The following is a 24573-nucleotide window of genomic DNA, read 5'->3' on the forward strand; positions in this document are numbered from 1 at the left end:
ACTGTATGTGACTATGCAAATTGCATTCCAGGGGGAGTTTATAACATTGCCTCCAGTAAAAAATAGTAGAAATAAATTGCAGAGACTTAACAATGGAGAAGAGTTATCTGTCCTCACTGATGGCCATTAAATTTTCACAGTCTGTAACTGATACAATTATTTGCAGTAGGAATATAATTTTGTTGAGTAGATACGAGATTAATAATTGTAGTGTGTATTTTTGTGAGTAGCTAGTACCTATCCTGTATATGATTCAGTAGATAATAATTAAATGTTGCCCTGGCTACTTCTGTGTAGGCTCATTGTTGTAGCGACGCCATTAATGACAAAAACTCTATAAGTTCTTCCAACAGTCATATATTACTAAAAGTATAAAAAGAATAATTTTAATAATCTGAAAACGGCGTCCTGCAATATTTTTCAATTCATATTAGGCCAGTGGTACAGTTTTTATTAATAACAATATCAATAAATGCTTACGCTGCCATTGCACATAGGCAGCGATCCTGAAATATCCAGCCCCTCAGAAAAAGTAATTAAGAATTGTTTAAATGTATTATCGCATAATATTTAAAAAGGATTTTAATCCATGGTGAACAGGATGGATGTCTGCATGTTGGGATATATATGCTGTTGTTGGTGGTAGGACCATGAGAAAAATCAGCCGTGGCTTTTAACATACATAAAAGAGAAAAGATTCATTATTTCTATTTTTCAAAATTATTTCATACAATAAGAATAACGGCACAGTTATCGTTGCAGGAATTATTCAATCAATCATTTATCATCATTTAAAATTACATGATACTTTGATGTCCCCTTGTAGCTCGCACCCGAGTGCGATGCACCTCCATGTACAAGTGCCTCTGCTTCTACGCCATCACGATCCTGAGGGAACACTTGCCCTGCATGTGTTCTGCATCATCACATCCAGGCCCATTAACCACTATACATAATGACAGCTGCAAACATTTCATGGACATTAAGGTGCCACTTGTAACTGGTCACCATTGTACCATTGAGGTTACTTGTGCAGATCCAAACACCCTCAATGATGTAAGCCAGATGGATTCACCAGAAGACGCCACTGAGTAGAAGACAACCTATGATGGACCAGTCACACAAGACAATCAATCACTACCTCATACAAGGCATTAATCAAGGTATTTCTGGCCATAAGCGTCTCTTTCAGGTATCTTGGATGCAATATTTTGGGATGTCATTTTAGGATTAATGTTCCACAGCTACAATTTACTTCTCTGTTTATTTATTCTCCCATTCCCGGTTTCAAGAGTAAAGCCTTGTTACAAAATATTCTGAATAAAAAATAAATGGATTTCTGGATATTGGTGAAGAAAAACTAAACAGATTTCTGGATACAGATTATTATAATGCAAATCTGATAGTAACTACCCAACTTAACATGACACAACTATACCATATTCAGTGTTGATGTATCACTAAACTATTCTCTGTATGACAATATCACTTTAGTGAGCTATTAGCTATTATTGTGTAAACTTGGTTGAACAATACTTGTGTTAAATAAACATTGGCATCAAAAAATGACTGATGATGTACTGTTCTCTTCCACTGAGTCTGTCTCAAATGAAATGCTATTAAACTGACATTAAGAGAACACGTTTCTTGAAAGAATTGTAGACCTTCCTGCAAACAAAATGTGAAATTGATGTTATATTTCCTGATGCGAAAAATTTAAAAAAGGAAGGAATCTTAACAAAACTGTGAATCCTATAGCATATGGAACAGACGATCATGCACTCGTGGAAACCTGTTTCAAATGTGCCAAATTATTGAAGGAACGGAGATTTCATCCCAAGTACCTTATTAAATAATTAACACAGTGTCTCAAACCACCACTGTGCTCGAGTCTGTCAAATCAGCTCAGTACAAGGTTACAGACTATATAAGAAACATCAACCCACATTACAGTGAAAGGGAATAAAAGGGGCAGCCATTAAGAAAACAGTAAACTGTATGTGATGTTAAGTAATGTAATTGAATTTTGACTCATTTTAAGTTTGGTTTAGTTATTTCCATGTTCTACAGATCATCATTGTGACTTCTCATGATGATGTAAAATGAGTCATTTTTATAACTGTAATCTACTTTTTCAGCGGAAAAGATAGCAACACTCTTACCTTACATTATTATCTTAAGAATGTTCTATTTTTCTTTCTTTCTTTCAAACAACGGAAACTCCAGGTTGGAAAATCAACAGTATTAGGAAAAGGATAGACTGCTACTCACTGTAAAGACGACCTGCTGAGTTGCAGACAGGCACAACAAAAAGACTGTTTCACATTACAGATTTTGGTGAAAGTCCTCTTCAGCAAAGAAGAAGAAGGCTTTGGCCAAGAACTATAATGTGTAACAGTCTTTTCATTGTGCCTGTCTGTAAGTCAGTGGGTCATCTTTAGATATATGTCCTTTTGTGCTTACTTTTAAAGTTAATTTAACTTCTATTAAATTCTTTACATCAAATGGTAGGTAGTCAAAGCTTTTTGTGGCTGGATAGCTCACTCCTTCCTGTGCCACCCTAGGATTGAATGATAGATAGTACAAGTCATTTCTCCTTCTGGTATCATATTTATGAATGATACTGTTGTGTGAACAGATTGAGTACTGGCAACGAACTTCTAACTTCATAAGGGAGTAAATAGTCTGTAAGGCTGTTCTCAGTATCCCAGCTGTTTACAAAGATGTCAGTAAGAGGCTGCAAGGTGGGCACCACATTTCTGTGCAATAATTTTTTTTTTCACAATTACATGTTACCCCAGAATATGATGCATTATGCCATCACTGAATGAGTACAAGAAAAGTAAGCCAACTTCCTGACATTTTCATCTCCAAAATCTGATATTTGTGCACCATAAAAGCTGCAGATCTTAGACATTTGATTGTTAACATTTGACTTCCAGTTCAGGTTCATATCAGTATAAACACCTAAGAAATTAGAATATTCTGTTCCATTTACTCAGTTATCCTTATTCACTATTCCCAATGGTGTAATAAGGCTTTGTGCAGTACATATGTGTAAGTAAAATGTTTTGTCTAAGCTCGGTGACAGTCGATTTTTACAGAATCAGTTACAAATATTCAAGAGAAGTATTGTTTATATTTTCAGGTTTTGAATTTTTCCATTACCAACGATTATAATACTTTGTCAGCAAAAAAATTCAGATTCTGATACAGTTAACTTTGTGCTTCTCCATGAGAATACTGTGAACAGTGAATGTTCATAACGGGTGGCACGGACAAAGAATCCAGCGAAATTTTTTTAAGTGCTTTATCTGAAAACTACCTTGAGCAGTTAAACAGAGAACCGACTCGTGGCGATAACATATTAGACCTTCTGGTGACAAGCAGGCCTGAACTATTTGAAACAATTAACCCAGAACAGGGAATCAGCGATCATAAAGCGGTTACTGCATTGATGATTTCAACCGTATGTAGAAATATTAAAAAAGGTAGGAAGATTTTTCTGTTTAGCAAAAGTGACAAAAAGCACATTACAGAGTACCTGATGGCTCAACACAAAAGTGTTGTCTCAAGTACAGATAGTGTTCAGGATCAGTGGACAAGGTTCAAAACATCGTACAACATGCGTTAGATGAGTATGTGCCAAGCAAGATCGTAAGAGGTGGAAAAGAGCCACCGTGGTACAACAACCGAGTTAGGAAACTGCTGCGGAAACAAAGGGAACTTCACAGCAAACATAAACATAGCCAAAGCCTTGCAGACAAACAAAAGTTACGCGAAGCGAAATGTAGTGTGAGGAGGGCTATGCGAGAGGCGTTCAATGAATTCGAAAGTAAAGTTCTGTGTACTGACTTGGCAGAAAATCCTAAGAAATTTTGGTCTTATGTCAAAGCGATAGGTGGATCAAAGCAAAATGTCCAGACACTCTGTGACCAAAATGGTACTGAAACAGAGGATGACAGACTAAAGGCCGAAATACTAAATGTCTTCTTCAAAATCTGTTTCATAGAGGAAGACTGCACTGTAGTTCCTTCTCTAGATTGTCGCACAGATGACAAAATGGTAGATATCGAAATAGACGACAGAGGGATAGAGAAACAATTAAAATCGCTCAAAAGAGGAAAGGCTGCTAGACCTGATGGGATACCAGTCGATTTTACACAGACTACGCGAAGGAACTTGCCCCCCTTCTTGCAGCGGTGTACCGTAGGTCTCTAGAAGAGCGTAGCGTTCCAAAGGATTGGAAAAGGGCACAGGTCATCCCCGTTTTCAAGAAGGGACGTCGAACCGATGTGCGGAACTATAGACCTATATCTCTAACGTGGATCAGTTGTAGAATTTTGGAACACATATTATGTTCGAGTATAATGACTTTTTTGGAGACTAGAAATCTACTCTGTAGCAATAAGCATGGGTTTCGAAAAAGACGGTCGTGTGACACCCAGCTCGCGCTATTCGTCCACGAGACTCAGAGGGCCATAGACACGCGTTCACAGGTAGATGCCGTGTTTCTTGACTTCCGCAAGGCGTTCGATACAGTTCCCCACAGTCGTTTAATGAACAAAGTAAGAGCATATGGACTATCAGACCAATTGTGTGATTGGATTGAAGAGTTCCTAGATAACAGAACGCAGCATGTCATTCTCAATGGAGAGAAGTCTTCCGAAGTAAGAGTGATTTCAGGTGTGCCGCAGGGGAGTGTCATAGGACCGTTGCTATTCACAATATGCATAAATGACCTTGTGGATGACATCGGAAGTTCACTGAGGCTTTTTGCAGATGATGCTGTGGTGTATCGAGAGGTTGTAACAATGGAAAATTGTACTGAAATGCAGGAGGATCTGCAGCGAATTGACGCATGGTGCAGGGAATGGCAATTGAATCTCAATGTAGACAAGTGTAATGTGCTGCGAGTACATAGAAAGATAGTTCCCTTATCATATAGCTACAAAATAGCAGGTCAGCAACTGGAAGCAGTTAATTCCATAAATTATCTGGGAGTACGCATTAGGAGTGATTTAAAATGGAATGATAATATAAAGTTGATCGTCGGTAAAGCAGATGCCAGACTAAGATTCATTGGAAGAATCCTAAGGAAATGCAATCCAAAAACAAAGGAAGTAGGTTACAGTACGCTTGTTCGCCCACAGCTTGAATACTGCTCAGCAATGTGGGATCCGAACCAGATAGGGTTGGCAGAAGAGATAGAGAAGATCCAACGGAGAGCAGCGCGCTTCGTTACAGGATCATTTAGTAATCGTGAAAGCGTTACGGAGATGATAGATGAACTCCAGTGGAAGACTCTGCAGGAGAGACGCTCAGTAGCTCGGTACGGGCTTTTGTTAAAGTTTCGAGAACATACCTTCACCGAAGACTCAAGCAGTATATTGCTCCCTCCTGCGTATATCTCGCAAAGATACCATGAGGATAAAATCAGAGAGATTAGAGCCCACACAGAAGCATACCAACAATCCTTTCCACGAACAATACGAGACTGGAATAGAAGGGAGAACCGATAGAGATACTCAGGATACCCTCTACCACACACCGTCAGGTGGCTTGCGGAGTATGGATGTAGATGTAGATGAACTGAACTATCAATGCTTTTGGAAAATCACAGATAATCCTAACTGGCAATATTTTGTCATTTAAATTTGTATAATCTGATTTGTGAATTTGCAGATAGCATTTTCGGTGGAAATATCCTTTTGAAATACAAACTGAGGCTGGCCATCTTATTTTGAGAAAGCGTGTTACAGTTCTTGCGTATGTAATCTTTTTCAGGTACCTTTGAGGAGGAGGTAAGCAGAGACACTTGTCGGTAGTTATTAATATCTCACCTTTACTACTTTGTAAGCGAGTCTGACTATGGAACTCACTCTGTCTGGAAATATCCCCCGTGACAGCATCATGTTGTATATGTGTATGAATGCAGTACATATATGTGCGGAACAAGATTTTAGTACTTAATTTAGTACCAGGTTGAGATATTTTCTATTATAGAGGAGGCAGTTAATTACATTCTTAATATCTTCGGCACAGCACAGAGTAATTGCGATTTGTCTTTGTTTGTGGGGCACTGAGATATAAAATATATACTGGTAACAGCAAGAAATGTGTTTCTGAAAACCAGAAATCTTTTAATATCTAATACAGGACTGGCCAAACGCTGCACAGTGTGCAGACGTGCGGAAGTGCTGCACATGTGCGCACGTGTGCGACAGCGACATCTGTTATTAGACATGTGTCCTAAATGAACGGCGCGGCTCCACTTCCTTGTTTATGTGGTACAAGCAAGAGCGCAACGTACCCAGTCTCGTTTACCCCTGGTGACCGTAACCTTAACAGAGAAGTACTGAGAAATGGCAGGTACTGTGAAAAAGCAAAGGAAGGGAGTTTTCACCAACGGCTACAAAAAAGAATTGCAGTTCCCAGTCATGCAAATTGTTGTGCGTACTGTAAACTATCTGAAGACACGTGGGCTTACGCATCGCCAGTTTCGCTTGATTTCAAGAATACGTGTCAATAATTGTAAAAATTAAGGAACAATTTCGACCACGATTTGCAGATGTTACGAGTTTGTCTCCTGTCATTCGCCTCTTTGCTCGACCGTTCTCGTCGTCAGTTGAAGATGCTCCGAATGATCTACAAAATGGTTCAGATGGCTCTGAGCACTATGGGACTTAACATCTGAGGTCATCAGTCCCCTAGGCTTAGAACTACTTAAACCTAAGGACATCACACACATCCATGCCCGAGGCAGGATTAGGACCTGCGACCGTAGCAGCAGCGCGGTTCCGGACTGAAGCGCCTAGAACTGCTAGGCCAGGTGGAACTGATCGCTCTACAGTGCAAATACAGAAGGACAAGTTCTTTGCAGTGCGAAGTACAAAAGAATTTTACGAAAGTTTTTCACAACAAGAATTTCCACGCCTGCACCGAGAAGCCGCGAGTTATGTCCATGTTCGGGTCGGCATCTGTTTGTGAAAGATTTTTTCTCGGTGATGAAAATGAATAAATCAAGGTTTCCCTCAAGCATAAGTGATGAAAATCTTCGCAACTGCTTGCGTTAGTCAATGAGCCGTGCTTTTGTGCCCGATATTAACTATATCATTTCTCATGACCAGCGATAAACGTGTTTGGATTTATTCCTTTTATAATTAAAAATTATTGTATACTAACTGTGCATTATTGCCTCATTATGCTCCATGTTACTTTATTATAATGAAAATTGGTCATTAAACCGATTGTTACAACGTATACTTACATTCAGCTTTTTTTTTTGTGTGTGTAGGGTTACGCTCAGCTGAAGTCGATAAAACATAACATTCATGTAATTGTCGGTTATTATGCAGATTTCAGACGGAACTGATGAAAGATATAGCAATAATGGTATCGAAATAACAGGTGATCATCGATAGGTCTGCGGTTATCATTCTGTTCAGAGGTCAGTGAGACAGAAATTATGTGGGTGTAACTAAGGGGGCCGAGAATTAGTTATAGGAAACCTTGCATTAGTTTAATGTTATTTGAAATCATTAATAAGGATCGATGGAAGTCGCTAAGTGCTCTCTTTCTTAAACACTAGATCAAAAACATTACGCGTATTTACGTGCCGTCAGTCAAGCTGCCTTAATAAAAACACACGATTGTTAACCGTATTACTTGTCTTACTGGGTTAAACTGTTAACATAAAAGTAGACGTCTCAATGAGTAGACTGTGACAATATTGTAAGTGTTTAATACGCGAAATACCTTCCCTTGGTTGGCTTGCAAGCTGTGGAAAGAGTACTAGAATGCGCCGGTACAGAGTATCCCAGCAAGTGGATAAAGCGACATCTGTGCGTAGAAACATGCGCTACATGAACGCAGACGGCTGCGGCTGCGGCGTGCACGCTGTGGCCCGGAAGTTGCACATGTGCAGGAGCATCGCACGCGTGCAGAATTTCTGGCCGGCCCTGATCTAATATGAATTTAAGTGACATAAAATATTTTCCAAAGGTGTTTGTCTTGAGTGTAGCCTTATATGTAAGTTAAACATGTACTATAAACAGCTCAGACTATAATACAATAGAAGCTTTTTGAAATGTTGTGCCATAGAACACTAGGCACATGGATTGGATAACTAATGAGGGTGACTTTATCGTGTCTTCTCAAGACTCCAGCATATCTTCTCATGCATTTTCAAGTTTCTATAATGACACCACATGTCAATCTGTGTAATATAGTGTCAGCACCTTGTGATAGCTCTACATTACAATTATAGTGAAAACTTCAATGGCAGGAAACTGGACAAAACGGATGTTGAAATGGTGGAACTAGTGGAAGAACTTGAAAATAAATTCACACTGCATCTGATTAGCACATCATGGCGCAGTGGTCAATGTCTGTCCACCAGAGATGCGGCTGGAAACAATTTTCTCAAAGCTAACAACCTCAAGTAGTATCACTGGGAGACTTTTCTCCCTAACTAAAGAAACAATCAACAATGGACATGAATTTTGTATGAGTTTTTATTCCAGGGAGAAACAACATCCCATTCCCAAGGCTATAAAAACTACCCATATGTTGTCCATGTTGAACTGTGGTTAGGAAACTGCACCTGTTTATGATAATTAAAGTAAAATTAATCCACTTATCCCCCAGAAGATGAGGGTGTAAGCCCTCAAAACAAATCGTAGTTGTAAATAAAAAGTGACATACACAGTTAATTGTTTTAACTTTTCTTTTAAAGAAAAGTAGGCACATGGATTCTTGAGGCCTACAGCACTGTGCAAAGGATGAGTCAAATCCATCAATCAATCAATCTCTTTATTCATCTGTTAATAATATACATTGTATGGATGTAGTCAATTACAATATAGTTTCTTATCTTTAATTTGTTTCAAAAACTTGGATAACAAATACAAATATTTTATATCAATATATGTAAATAACATTACTTTTCCATATTCAGATATTCTTCAATGTTATAAAAACTGTGTGTCAGTAAAAACTGTTTAAGATCTATCTTCAATTTATGAAATTAATTTGGGCTGGTAGTTTACACTTATTTGGTGGAGTGCTCCTTTGTTGGTGTGTCTGTGAAAATCACCCCTGTTCCTTGTTTCATGGTTATGAACCTGATTATTTAATGTTGAAAATTCCTGGTGAATTTTCAGAAACCATACACATTCATAGATGTAAAAGCTAGGAAGAGTCATTATTTTAAATTCTTTAAATATTTCCCTGCATGACACTCTGCAGGAAACCCAGCATTGCAGCTGGCATGCAAACCTCGTTGACACTTGCGTTCCGTCAGCTGATCGCGGCTGCCAGCCTCACGACCACCTTTAGCTGCCACAACACTTTTAATGAAAATTCACTATTACAAACAAGAAAACTTAAAATGTGCATAAATTTTCCATGGGGGAAAAAAATATACTGATAACAGCATTCCAAGGAACGAGAGTTATTGATGAACATCCCTATGATTCAGAAGGATTCAGGATGTTTAAGGGCAAACTAGAAAAAGATTTGTGAAAAAGTACCTTAATCTGGAACAAGTTTCACTGTAAACAAAAACATATCAAACTCAATAATCCATTAATGGATGACTTTTCACATTAACCTTTCAATAATCAAAGTTTATACTATTGCAAACCGGCACATACACCAACAAAGAGGAAAAAAGAACACAGAGCGAGCAAACAGAAAATTTTTGCTAAAATTTGTCAAAAACCCCAATTGCATTCGATCAAAAAACACAGTAATACTGCTTGAAGATTGTAATGTACAAATTCGCAAAGAATGTTGCCCGAGGCCCATAGTACATAAAAGAGCCAACACAAATGGAAAATTTCTTTTAAGTCTCTGCAGGCAGTGAGTATTAAAATCTACATTCTTCAAAAAATTTCCTATAGTATGAAATACAAGAGTATCATCAAATCTTTTGTTGTAAAACAATTTGACATTGCCGCTATTAGCAGATGCTGCAATGGAGAAGTGCTGGCTTGGATTAGAAAGGGTCTCAAAAAGATCAAGGTACAACATATAAAAGATCAATGTCAACTCTGTCAGATTTCACCCTCCCAACCTTGTCAAGAAGCAGATGTCCTGTGCTTTGTCTCTCCAGTCACTTACCATCCCAAACATTCCCATCTTCCAGCCACAAAGCACTACACTAGTTACTAAATACCACTCCAGACTGGAGCAATTGAATCACATTCTCTGCCAGGGTTTCGACTACCACTTGTCATGCCCTGAAATGAGGAGTATCTTACCCACTATCCTTCCCACCCCTCCCATAGTGGTGTTCCGCTGCCCATCAAACCTATACAATTTTCTTGTCCATCACTACTCCACTCTCCGCTCCCAACCTCTTGCCTCATGGCTCACATCCCTGCAATAGAACTAGTTGTAAGACCTGTCCCATAAATCCTCCCATCACTATTATACTCCAGTCCGGCCACAGGGATCATCAGACCCATCAAAGGCAGGGCTAACAGGGAAAACAAGTCATGTGATCTACAAACAAAGCTGCAGCCACTGCACTGATTTTTATGTACGCATGACAACCAACAAGCTGTTTGTCTGTATGAAGGGCCAACAACAAACTGTGGCCGAGAGACAGCTGGACCATCCAGCTGCTGAATATGTTGCCTGATACAGCCGTTACATTTTGATAACTGCTTCACAAGCTGCACCATGTGGATCCTTTCTACCAACATCAGCTTTTTTTAATTGAGAAGGTGGGAATGCTCTCTGCACTATATCATACATCCCCACTGGCATCAACCTTCACTTGTTCCTGTCCTTCATCCCCCTCCCTTCACTGCCTCCCCCCCAGCACCACTGTCTTTTTGTTGTGCCTGTCTACGACTCATCATCTCCTCTATACGGAGATTAGCTACCTATCCTTTTCATCATATTGTCATTATTCCAGCCTGGATTTTCAATTATTATTGACTTATAAAAAGTAAAGGGGATCAACGCTTACTAACTTGGTATCTGGACTAAGCTCTAACAAAATGTGCCTAACAATTTGTTGATTCAAAGCAGTGCTACAAGGTTTTTATATTTCAAAAGAATACTCTTAGATACCTCAATTCCTACAAATAATAGGGTTGGAAAACTGAAGCTATTTGCATAATATTTCAGTAGTAACTGATAAATATATTATCATCATATGGATATCCTGGTCTTTGTAATAAATATACATCAAACAGATGTGAAATTGTAAACGGTTGCATGAACGTACATAACCAAAATGTGTGCTGGAGTGGAGTAATATAAGCTCGAGACTAGCAGTACTTCTACTCACCATTTACACATGCAAATAACTGTCTATTCTTTACAAAAGTACTCACACAGTAATATATACAGAAGGTGTTCAGTTCATGACGTGTTGATTGTCAATCATGGTCAAGCTTTGTTTTAGCTATATAGTCCTTGAAATACTTGTGTATTCTGCAGACTAAAAATTACTTTGTGTACAATGGTATATAGAATTTTGACCACTGCGGCAATTTATAATAGTAGCACACCCATTGTAACACTGTTAACATTGTACCAAGTATTCTTATAGATGGATTACCTGCACTTCATGCAGCTTCAAATTATAAAACAGGGTCTCTTCTATCTTGTCCACCTTGTATTACTTCATGCAACAATGCTCAGTTAGCTTCAGATATCATGTACAAGTAACACTCTATGTTCACTTACAGTACATCAAGTTATCAACCACATTATAAGTTGCAGAATCAGAGGAAAGCTAACCGACAGCAAAGAGACACACCCTATATAACATTAACTGTGCTCTCCATACTAATGTTTAATTACACAGCTGTGTTATGTCTTCAGTTTGAAGACAGGTTTGGTGTATCTCTCTGAACTGCTCTACCCTGAAACCTTCACCCATTTGGACCTCTCTACTGTATTCATCCCTCTGCAATTTTACCCCTACATTTACCTCCACAACCAAACTGACGATTCCTTGATGTCTCAGAAGAAGTCCTATCAATCAGTCCCCTCTTTTAGTCAAGTTGTTCCACAATTTCACTCCCTCGCCCAATCCACTTCAATGGCTCCTCATTAGTTATTCAATCTGCTTATCTATCTTCAGCATTCTTCCGTAGCATCACATTTCAGATGCTTCTATTCTCTTCTTGTCTGAACTGGTATTCATGTACATTTCACTATGCTTCTGTTCTCTTCTTGTCTGAACTGGTTATCGCCTACATTTCACTACAACTGCATGTTTGTTGCTGGTGTAAAAGTTGGCCACTATCTCTTTAAACGAAACCTAAACCCTTTTTTCCACAACATTCACTGTACTATCAGACAAATTGTCCTGCATTAAATTTCTGTTCTACAGCTCCACAAAGATCCCTTCTTCAAGTTTCTCATGCGATACTTTTGTAAATCTTGTTGCCAAGTAGAGGAAGCAGTCACCATTTGTCTTTGGCTCAGCTGTCCCACTCACAAATGAAGCACAGCATTTTTGTGTCGCTATATTGTTGATCAAGTAACTTGCCAACTACTTTCAAATCCCTACATATTATCCAACAATATTTTTCAACATTCACATATTTCAGCACAGTTTTGAGGTTTTCATATGTCTCCTTATATTGACTCAATGGGCAACAGGTATTGAACCAAACAAATTTCCATTATGTAGAAATACACCTCTCAGGCTACATTTTGATGAGTCTATAAATAACCTCCACAGATTTTGATCATAAATTTCGTTAAAGAAAGTCTGTACACACTCTCAATATCATAACAAATACCATATGGTCTTCTTCTTTAAATAATTCCATTAATCGCTTTTCACCATTCCAGCACTAAGATACTGAAAGCCCAGGTAGTAGAAAATGTTTTGCTTTTAGCCCTGGCCCAAGCAATACAACAGCATCTTCTGCCAGATTTAGCTCATGAGTTAAATCATTTATTTCATTTTGACTAAACAATTCTGGTGCAGAATCTTCTCCCCACTTGTGATCATCACTATCATCACATTCATTTTCTGAGCTGTTTTCCTGTTGCAAAGCTTTAAGAATGGTAGGTGGAGTTGGAATACAGAGAGATTCACTATGTGTAACTGGTCAGAAGGCCAAAGAAATATTGGGATATTTTATATCCTCCTTAATTTTTGCATTATGACCTTCATTGTTAACCACACAAAAATAACAGCCGTATATGATTTGTGGCTCCCTACAAAGCATGGGAATTGCAAAAGTCACTGATTTCCTCTTCCCTGTCTTCCATGGTCCCAATCCCTTAACACATGTACAGCCTACCTTGTATATTCAGTCCCTTAACAAATGTACAATGGCATGACTTTTATGGTGTCCAGTTTTTGTCTTGACTACCAGGTTTTTGGTATAAGACTTGGTGGTTAAGACAAAAGTTGGGCATACCAAAGTATCTTTCAGGAAACTATTAATGTCCTGTCTTTGCTTAGCAATTATATAGCTCTCACAAACATAACAGAATACTTTTGGATTATTCAAACTCTTGTGGAAACTCATTTCTAAGAAACTGCAAAACTATATTTAATAACACAAATATAACCTCACAAGACTACATCATGTCAACAATGAACTAAAATTTCCTGCCTAACAGCCAGGTGGGCATGAAAAGTGAAACCAACTACTCCACCTTACTGAAATAAAAATCCCTAACTTGCAGAAAATTTTCTATCTGTGGTTTAAGTGAAAAATGAGTTTACTAAACTTGTGAAAATATGATAGAAAGAAATCAATAACAGATATGAGATTAGCACAAAAAAGTACTCCAAGAAAGAAAAAATTACGCAAAAATCAAAACTCGTGTTGCTTGGTATTATCAAAAGCTGTAGCAGCAGACAGATGGACCACATTGCAGTGTATCACTTCACAGTTCAATGATGGACAACAATAACAACCACAACAATAATTCATGAGCTACCAACCAGGACTACCTCCACACTATTGGGTACAGAAGCCACCACCCCACACATATACCTCTGCTCACTACCCACCACAGGCCTCAAAGATTGGCACAGGGAAAGAAACACATCAATTGGATTCTCAAGGTACGGAAAAAAATCAGTTGGACTGTTGAGTCAGTGTACAGACTGGTACATGCTGAAGTGAGGTATCATCATGTGATGAGCACTGGTTTAGCAGACAGAGGTGGTATTCTCGCGTAAGAAATGAAACGGATGCATTTACTATTATCTCTCAACAACAAATAATACAGCACTCTGTTGTTTAGTCAAATGCACCTGAGAGTTTGGTTACAGCAGCTCACAGATGATCCATACCTCCAGAAAAACAACACACCATACCTATCATTCCTAAACTGTGCCAGAATGATTAGAGGATATGAGAGTGATTATGTGGCTGCTCACAACACTGGTCCTTCATGCTACTGAGCACAACAGAGATGTCACTGAGCAAGATATGCAACTCTTGGAAGCATTTCTAATCACCTACCCTCAGTTGCAAGTGGTGTGTGTGGAGTCACAAATTAGGATGAATTATCAATATGTTTGTGTCTCGTGAACTCCGTGGCATGACACATCACCATTGTCATCACAGTGAAAATGGGTACTACACACTACAAGGTAGATGTCTACTTTAGTTGTACATGGGTGTAAACAAGAGTTATTTTCGAGTCAACAATGACCTGAACTATTAATGACGAAGACATTCCCTGAGACAGAAATCAATAAGAAATAAATCAATTCAATAAGATATGTAGAGGTCATCATCACAGGATATAAATGATATTTTATTGAAAAACAACAGTTAAATATGTTTTTACAACTTTGCTTTCCAAGCAGTTTCATGGAAAGTTACAGGTACTTTCATTGTATCTTCTACAGGCGTCTAGAAAGATATATTACTTCACATGATAGCCAACATAATTAAACTATACAGAATTAAAAGTTCAAACAACACAAAAATATGCTTTCAACACACTAAGGTACTTTGTACACATAATTTGTACTAAAAAACCACAGAAACTGCTTCCCACTGGCCCAACAGCATGACTACTCAGTTGAGTAGTGTCAATATATGGTTTTCAATCACCTGCTGTGCTGTGGACAATGAAAATAAATTTAAAAAACAATTTAGTATACACTACCTCAGGCTCCAAATACAGCCAATGAATATACACTGAAGAGCCAAAGCAACAGGTACATCTGCCTAATATCATGTAGGGCCCCCGCAAGCACGCAGGAGCACTACAACAATACATGGCACGGACTCAACTAATGTCTGAAGTAGTGCTGGAGGGAACTGACACATGAATCCTGCAGGGCTGTCCATAAATCCATATGAGTACAAGGGGGTGTAGATCTCTTCCGAACAGCAAGTTGCAAGGCATCCCAGATATGCTCAATAAAGTTCATGTCTGGGGAGTTTGGCAGCCAGCAAAAGTGTTTAAACTCAGAAGAGTATTCCTGGAGTCACTCTGTAGCAATTCTGAATGTGTGGGGTGTCACATTGTCCTGCTGAAATTGCCCAAGTCCGTTGGAAATCACAATGGACATGAATGGATGTAGGGCATTAGTCAGAATGCTTCCATACGTGTCACCTGTCAGTCATATCTAGATGTATCAGGAGTCCCAAATCACCCCAATTGCACACGCCCCACACCATTACAGAGCCTCCACCAGCTTTAAAACTCCCTTGCTAACAAGCAGGGTCCATGGATTCATGAGGTTGTCTTCATACCCGTACACGTCCATCTGCTCGATGCAATTTGAAATGAGACTCGTCCGACCAGACAGCATGTTTCTAGTCATCAACAGCCCAATGTCGCTGTTGGCACGCCCAGACAAGGTGTAAAGCTTTGTGTTGTGAGTCATCAAGGGTACACAAGTGGGCCTTCAACTCTGAAAGCCCATATTGTTGATATTTTGTTGAATGGTTCGCACACTGACACTTGTTGATGGCCCAGCACTGAAATCTGCAGCAATTTGTGGAAGGGTTGCACTTCTGTCAAACTGAACGATTCTCTTCAGTCGTCATTGGTCCCGTTCCTGCAGGATCTTTTTCTGGCTGCAGCGATGCTAGAGATCTGATGTTTTGCCGGGTTCCTGATATTCACAGTACACTCGTGAAATGGTTGTACGGAAAAATCCCCACTTCACTGCTACCTCAAGATGCTGTGTCCCATCACTCACTGCTGACTATAACCCCACATACAAGCTCACTTAAATCTTGATAACCTGCCATTGTAGCAGCAGTAACTGTGCCCTACACTTGTTGTCTTATACAGGTGTTGTTGACTGCAGTGCCCTATTCTGTCTGTTTACATATCCCTATAATTGAATACGCATGCCTATACCAGTTTCTTTGGAACTTCAGTGTATAATTATACACTATACAATTATGGTATATATATATTTATATTATATATATAAATGAGAAATTACTGTTAGACCAAAAGGAACATATCATTTCCAAAGTTTTCTCAGCCTTACTGATTAATGGTGTACTTTGAAGTATACAGCCAAGTTGTTATTTCCATTTTTGCAAAATATTTTGACAATCATCCCAGTCATCGTCTTCAGATGCTGTTATGTATAGTCCCTGCCTAGAGTCAACATAGACTGTCTGACTTGTGGAACTCCTGGGTCACGTCTTAATTACTCCACAATATTTTAGCAAACAGACTTATTGCCATCTTCAGGTGGTCCCTAATGACTGCTCCTATGCTACTGTTGGCATCCTATATATGTCAGCTGTTAGTCTTTCCATCACTCTGCTCCTGTTGCTATCTCTGCGGCTGCTGTTGTAGGTTATGGTTGTGGTGGGGGGATAATGGTGCCAGGCTCTGGACACTGGTCTCCAGTGTCGCTCTATCGCTGTCAGGTGTGGACCTTACTGCACGGAAACACTTTTCTTTCTGTAGGCTCAGTGCAGGGTTCCACATATGACTCATTTGTAGGCCACTGTTGTTGTTGTTATTGTTGTTGTTGTGGTCTTCAGTCCTGAGACTGCTTTGATGCAGCTCTCCATGCTTCTCTATCCTGTGCAATCTTCTTCATCTCCCAGTTACTACTGCAACCTACATCCATCTGAATCTGCTTAGTGTATTCATCTCTTGGTCTCCCTCTACAATTTTTACCCTCCACACTGCCCTCCAATACTAAATTGGTGATCCCTTGATGCCTCAGAACATGTCCTACCGACCGATCCCTTCTTCTAGTCAAGTTGTGCCACAAACTCCTCTTCTCCCCAATTCTATTCAATACCTCCTCATTAGTTATGTGATCTACCCATCTAATCTTCAGCATTCTTCTGTAGCACCACATTTCAAAAGCTTCTATTCTCTTCTAGTACAAACTATTAATCATCCATGTTTCACTTCCACACATGGCTACACTCCATACAAATACTTTCAGAAACGACTTCCTGACATTTAAATCTATACTCGATGTTAACAAATTTCTCTTCTTCAGAAACGCTTTCCTTGCCAGTGCCAGTCTACATTTTATATCCCCTCTACTTCAACCACCGTCAGATATTTTGCTCCACAAATAGCAAAACTCCTTTACTACCTTAAGTGTCTCATTTTCTAATCTAATTCCCCCAGAATCACCCGACTTAATTCGACTACATTCAATTATCCTCGTTTTGCTTTTGTCGATGTTCATCTTATATCCTCCTTTCAAGACACTATCCATTCCATTCAACTGCTCTTCCAAGTCCTTTGCTGTCTCTGACAGAATTACAATGTCATCGGCGAACCTCGAAGTTTTTATTTCTTCTCCATGAATTTTAATACCTACTCCGAAATGTTCTTTTGTTTCCTTCACTGCTTGCTCAATATACAGATTGAATAACATTGGGGAGAGGCTATAAGCCTGTCTCACTCCCTTCCCAACCACTGCTTCCCTTTCATGTCCCTCGACTCTCATAACTGCCATCTGCTTTCTGTACAACTTGTAAATAGACTTTCGCTCCTTGTATTTTACCCCTGCCACCTTCAGAATTTGAAAGAGAGTATTCCAGTCAACATTGTCAAAAGCTATCTCTAAATCTACAAATGCTAGAAACACAGGTTTGCCTTTCCTTAAACTATTTTCTAAGATAAGTTGTAGGGTCAATATTGCCTCACATGTTCCAACATTTTTAAGGAATCCGAACTGATCTTTCCCAAGGTCGGCTTCTACCAGTTTTTCCATTCGTCTGTAAAGATTTCGCGTTAGTATTTGCAGCTGTGACTTATTAAACTGACAGTTCGGTAATTTTCGCATCTGTCAACACCTGCTTTCTTTGGGATTGGAATTATTATATTCTTATTGAAGTCTGAGGGTATTTCGCCTGTCTTATATATCTTGCTCACCAGATGGTAGAGTTTTGTCAGGACTGGCTCTCCCAAGGCTGTTAATAAATCTAATGGAATGTTGTCTACTCCCGGGGCCTTGTTTCGACTCAGGTCTTTCAGTGCTCTGTCAAACTGTTCACACAGATCATATCTCCCATTTCATCTTCATCTACATCCTCTTCCATTTCCATAATATTGTCCTCAAGTACATCGCCCTTGTGTAGACGTTCTATATACTCCTTCCACCTTTCTGCTTTCCCTTCTTTGCTTAGAACTGGGTTTCCATCTGAGCTCTTGATATTCATACAAGTGGTTCTCTTTTCTCCAAAGGTCTCTCTAATTTTCCTGTAGGCAGTATCTATCTTACCCCTGGTGAGACAAGCCTCTACATCCTTACATTTGTCCTCTAGCCATCCCTGCTTAGCCATTTTGCACTTCCTGTCGATATCATTTTTGAGACGTTTGTATTCCTTTTTGCCTGCTTCATTTACTGCATTTTTATATTTTCTCCTTTCATCAATTAAGTTCAATATTTCTTGTTACCCAAGGACTTCTAGCAGCCCTCATCTTTTTACCTACTTTATCCTCTGCTGCCTTCACTACTACATCCCTCAAAGCTACCCATTCTTCTTCTACTGTATTTCTTTCCCCCATTCCTCTCAATCGTTCCCTTATGCTCTCATTGAAACTCTGTACAACCTCTGGTTCTTTCAGTTTATCCAGGTCCCATCTCCTTAAATTCCCACCTTTTTGCAGTTTCTTCAGTTTTAATCTACAGTTCATAACCAATAGATTGTGGTCAGAGTCCACATCTGCCCCTGGAAATGTCTTAAAATTGAAAACCTGGTTCCTAAATCTCTGTCTTACCATTATATAATCTATCTGAAAGCTGTCAGTATCTCCAGGCTTCTTCCATGTATACAACCTTCTTTTATGATTGTTGAACCAAGTGTTAGCTACGATTAAGTTATGCTCTGTGCAAAATTCTACCAGGCGGCTTCCTCTTTCATTTCTTCCCCCCAATCCATATTCACCTACTACATTTCCTTCTCTTCCTTTTCCTACTACCAAATTCCAGTCACCCATGAGTATTAAATTTTCATCTCCCTTCACTATCTGAATAATTTCATCATACATTTCTTCAATTTCTTCATCATCTGCAGAGCTAGTTGGCATATAAACTTGTATTACTGTGGTAGGCGTGGGCTTCGTGTCTATCTTGACCACAATAATGCGTTCACTATGCTGTTTGTAGTAGCTTACCCGCACTCCTATTTTTTTATTCATTATTAAACCTACTGCTGCATTACCCCTATTTGATTTTGTATTTATAACCCTGTATTTGCCTGACCAAAAGTCTTGTTCCTCCTGCCATCTAACTTCACTAATTCCCACTATATCTAACTTTAACCTATCCATTTCCCTATTTAATTTTCCTAACCTACCTGCCTGATTAAGGGATCTGACATTCCACGCACCGATCCTCAGAACGCCAGTTTTCTTTCTCCTGATAATGACGTCCTCCTGAGTAGTTCCTGCCTGGAGATCCGAATGGGGGACTATTTTACCTCCGGAATATTTTACCCAAGAGGACGCCATCATCATTTAACCATACAGTCAAGCTGCATGCCCTCGGGAAAAATTACGGCCTTAGTTTCCCCTTGCTTTCAGCCGTTCGCAGTACCAGCACAGCAAGGCCGGTTTGGTCAGTGTTAGAAGGCCACATCAGTCAATCATCCAGACTGTTGCCCCTGCAACTACTGAAAAGGCTGCTGCCCCTCTTCAGGAACCACACGTTTGTCTGGCCTCTCAACAGATACCCCTGCATTGTGGTTGCACCTACGGTACGGCTATCTGTATCGCTGAGGCACGCAAGCCTCCCCACCAACGGCAAGGTCCATGGTTCATGGGGGGGGGGGGGTAGGCCACTATCTATATTAATTAGACCATCTCAGACTCAATTTCTGTAGCCTCTCTAGTAACGCAATCCCAGAAGGAGGATAACTGCCCACGTATTTTGATTTTGCCATAATCAATGGAATGACCAGTTTTTATACTATGATTGGTGTTGTGGACTGGCAAGACAGCCAATCCACTAGGAGGAAGCCAAAAGGCACGCGTTTAAGCTCACGCAGGCTGGCATGAGGTCTGGAACAGGACAAGGTAATGAGACTAGCAAAAATAGGACGTAGCTGCTGGAATACTTAACTTTAATCCATAATTGGTGAACATCACTCTTGACTGTACATGTTTCACAGTATCAATAGTAACTGGTAATGGCGCCTTGCTAGGTCGTAGCAAATGACGTAGCTGAAGGCTATGCTAACTATCGTCTCGGCAAATGAGAGCGTAATTTGTCAGTGAACCATCGCTAGCAAAGTCGGCTGTACAACTGGGGCGAGTGCTAGAAGTCTCTCTAGACCTGCCGTGTGGCAGCGCTCGGTCTGCAATCACTGATAGTGGCGACACGCGGGTCCGACATATACCAACTGACCGCGGCCGATTTAAAGGCTACCACCTAGCAAGTGTGATGTCTGGCGGTGACACCACAATTGACCATGGCTGATTTGGTGGACAGGTGTAATTTGGTATAGCATCTATATTCACAGCATGCATATAGTTTTCCCATTGTATGCTTTGACACAGTAGCAGGGAATTTGGTAGACGCCTGGTTTGTGAAGGCCTCAATCACCCTTCACTAAGCCTAATAGCATCCAGGTTTTAGGTGGTGGGCAACATACACATTTAATATTATGCCGCTCCAAGATCCTGCTGACATAATGTTAACTGTGTATTTCATCCACACCTTAAAACACTGACACTACTATGCTCAGTGAAGGATGATCTAAACCTTTGCAAACCAGGGGTCTGCCAAATCCCCTGCCAGTGCAGCAAATAATCCATTGGAGAAAATGTATGCACAATAAAAGGGAAATGCTGTGAACAAACAGGTCACACCAAATTACACCATATCACCAAATGAGCTGTGGCTGACCATGGTATGAAAACTGGCCATTCTATGGATTACAGCAACACCAAATCACTTTGGCAGTCTCCATCTTTTCTGGGATTGTGTGATTAAACAGGCCATTTAAATTAGGGTTCATGATGGTCTCATTAATAAAGATTGCGATCTGTGACTGAGTCATGTGTGGAACCCTACACAGAGCTTACAGAAAAAAAAGCATTCTTATACAGTGACATCCACACCCAACAGTGATAGTGCAGATCTTGGAGATCAGAGTTGGGAGCCGGGCACTGCTACCCCCATCACTGCCACCAGCCACACATATAGCAGTTGGCCTGGGTGATGGAGGAAGTAATGGCCATCATATATAAGACACCGACAGGAGCAGAGCAGCAGTCACTAGGTATCACCTGAAGTTGGCCACAAGTCTGTTCGCCAAAATAATATGATATGACTGGGCCAGACACCCGAGTTACGAATACATTGGGAAAAACATCAGATGGGACTGCACAGTTGGAGTCCAGGCAGTGAGTACACATAACAGGACAACTTGAGGCATCTGAAGACATCATCTCTGCCGGTCATTGAAATAATGTGCACAAATGGAAACAACAACTTAGCTCTACATGCTGAAATACACCATTAAAAGGAAAATATTTGCATCCTTGGACAATTAATTTTTATTAAAATGAAAACTTTCAAATGAAATACCATAATGGTTTAAAGTACAATCCATTAATCACCTGTGTGTGTGTGTGTGTGTGTGTGTGTGTGTGTGTGTGTGTGTCGGTGATCTGTCATCTCTGTCATCTCAAACACAGTTACAACACAGGAACATATTTCCATTCACATACAGCTGATCAACATGTGGCCCATAGGCACAAACATCTCACAGCACAGACACTAGATCAGCTTTTGAGCTACTATTCTTTTTATAATGTAAATCCTCAATCTCAAAAACATAAACCCACAAACATCCGACAATGGGTGTGGCGCGAATGTTACCATGGTCACAAAGTGGGAATGTTTGGGTGTCCATATAGTTGTTTGTGTGTTTGCTTGCACCAGAAAAAGAGCAGTAGCTTGAAGCTGGTTAAGCCTCTGTGCTGTTATTTGTGTCTAGGCACCATACACGAATGATTACTTTTTCTCATTATTATTTATTATTTCTATCCCTGAATTTCGGTTATTTTAGAGTTCAATATATTTTATCATTTAAGAACTGCCAGTCACTATGCATATAACAATAAGCCCACAGATTCTTCTCTTAACAACATTGTAATTGATCTACTAGTTTAAGAGTGATGTCATATCCACAGTTCTCACATCATAGACATTGCAGGATATCTAGCAATGTGGTTCCCACAAGGATGTGTTTATGAATGGAAATATGCAACATCCTTCCTAATTCAATTTTTTTACTAGCTGATTACAGAAAATATAATTTCAGCACACTTAAAAATGGACGAAATGTTTCCTCAGTTTTAGTGATCAACAGTGATGTGAACAATTGAGATATATGGGAAACAGAGCAATAACGACAGATATAGGAATTTGCAACAACAGTGGAGATAGATTTGACACACAGATTAAGATTGCATTCAGCACAGTACAAGGCAAATGCCACCATTATGCTGCAACATTAATATACCTTAGAATTGTCTTATCAAAAACACAATACACAGCCTTAACACTTAAGAGCCAGTACATGTAAAAATACAAGGTTTGGCAACCTGCCTCAAAGTATCCTCTTGTTATCTCACCAGCTATATTCATGGGTCAAGGTCATTATGTGCTGTACAGAGTGATACAACCGCCAATGCAAGGTCTCATGAGTAAATGACAATAGCGGATTTACAGCCTGCCGTGGATCATCTCAGCTCACTTGTCCCAATTCACTGATGTGTAGTACATGCCCTCCAGTGGACTTATTCATGATGACCTTGCGATACTTAGTTACTTTTTGGATACTGATTACAGACAGGTCTATTTTCCTTCACTTTTTCATCTGACTGCATGTTGAGCTTACTGTCAGTGCCCTGATGGCATAAGCATACACCAAGAGGGTGATTCATATTAAACTGCTTCCCAGCATAACCAAGGTTTTGAGTTATTCAGTGAATCTCCAGAGTACTTTAATAGTCTGAGTACCAATTCTGAACACAATTAACTTTGCAGGCATGCTGCAAATACTCCATGTTTTAATATATTATTATTAGTTAGTTAGTTAAAAATATTATTTATTTATTTATTTATTTATTATTATAAACAAATATTCTTTATGTGTGTTTTTATTTTAATTACTGGTTTAGTTATTCATTTTCGTTGGTTTAGCTTAGTTCCTTATCTCCTTTTATCTTTACTCTCCTGAAAACCTGGAAAATATAAATATTTTGTTTTAATAACCACAGGAGCAAGAGATGTATTCCACCACAGTGGCAATCTCTCAGAAATTCCTCATCGTTATCTGCTCCACCTGAAATCTCTAAAACCTTTACTTGCTACGCATATCATTTGGCACAACTATGCTATGTTGTTTGATGAGTCTGGATGATAGGTCCAACAATTTAGCAAGTTATTAATTCAGAGATAATCTCTCGACCAATTCTGACCGTGAAAAATGCAGGTTCACACTATCATTCCAAATTTCACCTCCGAGCGATCTACATGTTGTAATATCTGTACCGTGATAGTTAACTAATTTCAGTATGGAGATATACAGACCTTGAATACTATATGTTAATTATTGGATTTTTTTGTGCAAAAAACTATTTGAAGATTTACTATGAGGGTAATCCCAAAAGTAAGGTCTCCTATTTTTTTTATGTACACAGACTTGTTTATTTCTACAACGGTTTACATCAGTTTACAGCTTGAATGTTTAGCTATTTTTTGACATAATCACCATTTCTGTCGGTGCATTTTTGTAGATGCTGTGGCAGTTTTTGTATGCCCATGTCATACCAGTTCGCTGCCAAGCTGTTCACAAAGTTATGAACATCTTCTTTCACCTCATCGTCGGAGCTGAGTCGCTGTGACCACAATTAATGCTGACAGGTACTGTGAGACTGAAAAAACTCAAACGGGCAATTCAGAACCAAAGAAGAGGAATGTTGAGCGAGGGCTTACACATTCTCCATGACAACACTCACCCACACATTGCTCGGCCTACCGTTGCTCTCCTTCAGCAGTTCCAATGGAACATAATCACCCACCCACCCTATAATCCTGACTTGGGACCCAGTGACTGTTACCTGTTCCCTAGGTTAAAAGAACATTTGGCCAGAAAGCAA

At 39.5% G+C, this 24573-nt stretch overlaps 1 protein-coding gene across 2 annotated transcripts in view; it reads right to left on the minus strand.

The window, feature by feature from the left end:
- Positions 1 to 14739: 14739 nt before the first annotated feature.
- LOC124616184 (ankyrin repeat family A protein 2-like) overlaps positions 14740 to 24573 on the minus strand; it is a 46767-nt gene continuing 36933 nt past the window's right edge. Inside the window, exon 5 of one of the 2 annotated variants that reach the window (XM_047144477.1) lies at positions 14740 to 15065. In XM_047144477.1, the coding sequence (XP_047000433.1) occupies positions 15055 to 15065 (11 nt within the window). In that variant the 3' untranslated portion in view covers positions 14740 to 15054. Of the gene's footprint in view, positions 15071 to 24573 lie in introns of both variants that reach the window. The other variant, XM_047144476.1, reaches the window with a different exon arrangement.

This window comes from Schistocerca americana, chromosome 5 (genome assembly GCF_021461395.2).
Source record: "Schistocerca americana isolate TAMUIC-IGC-003095 chromosome 5, iqSchAmer2.1, whole genome shotgun sequence".
NCBI classification, from domain to species: Eukaryota; Metazoa; Arthropoda; class Insecta; order Orthoptera; family Acrididae; genus Schistocerca; species Schistocerca americana.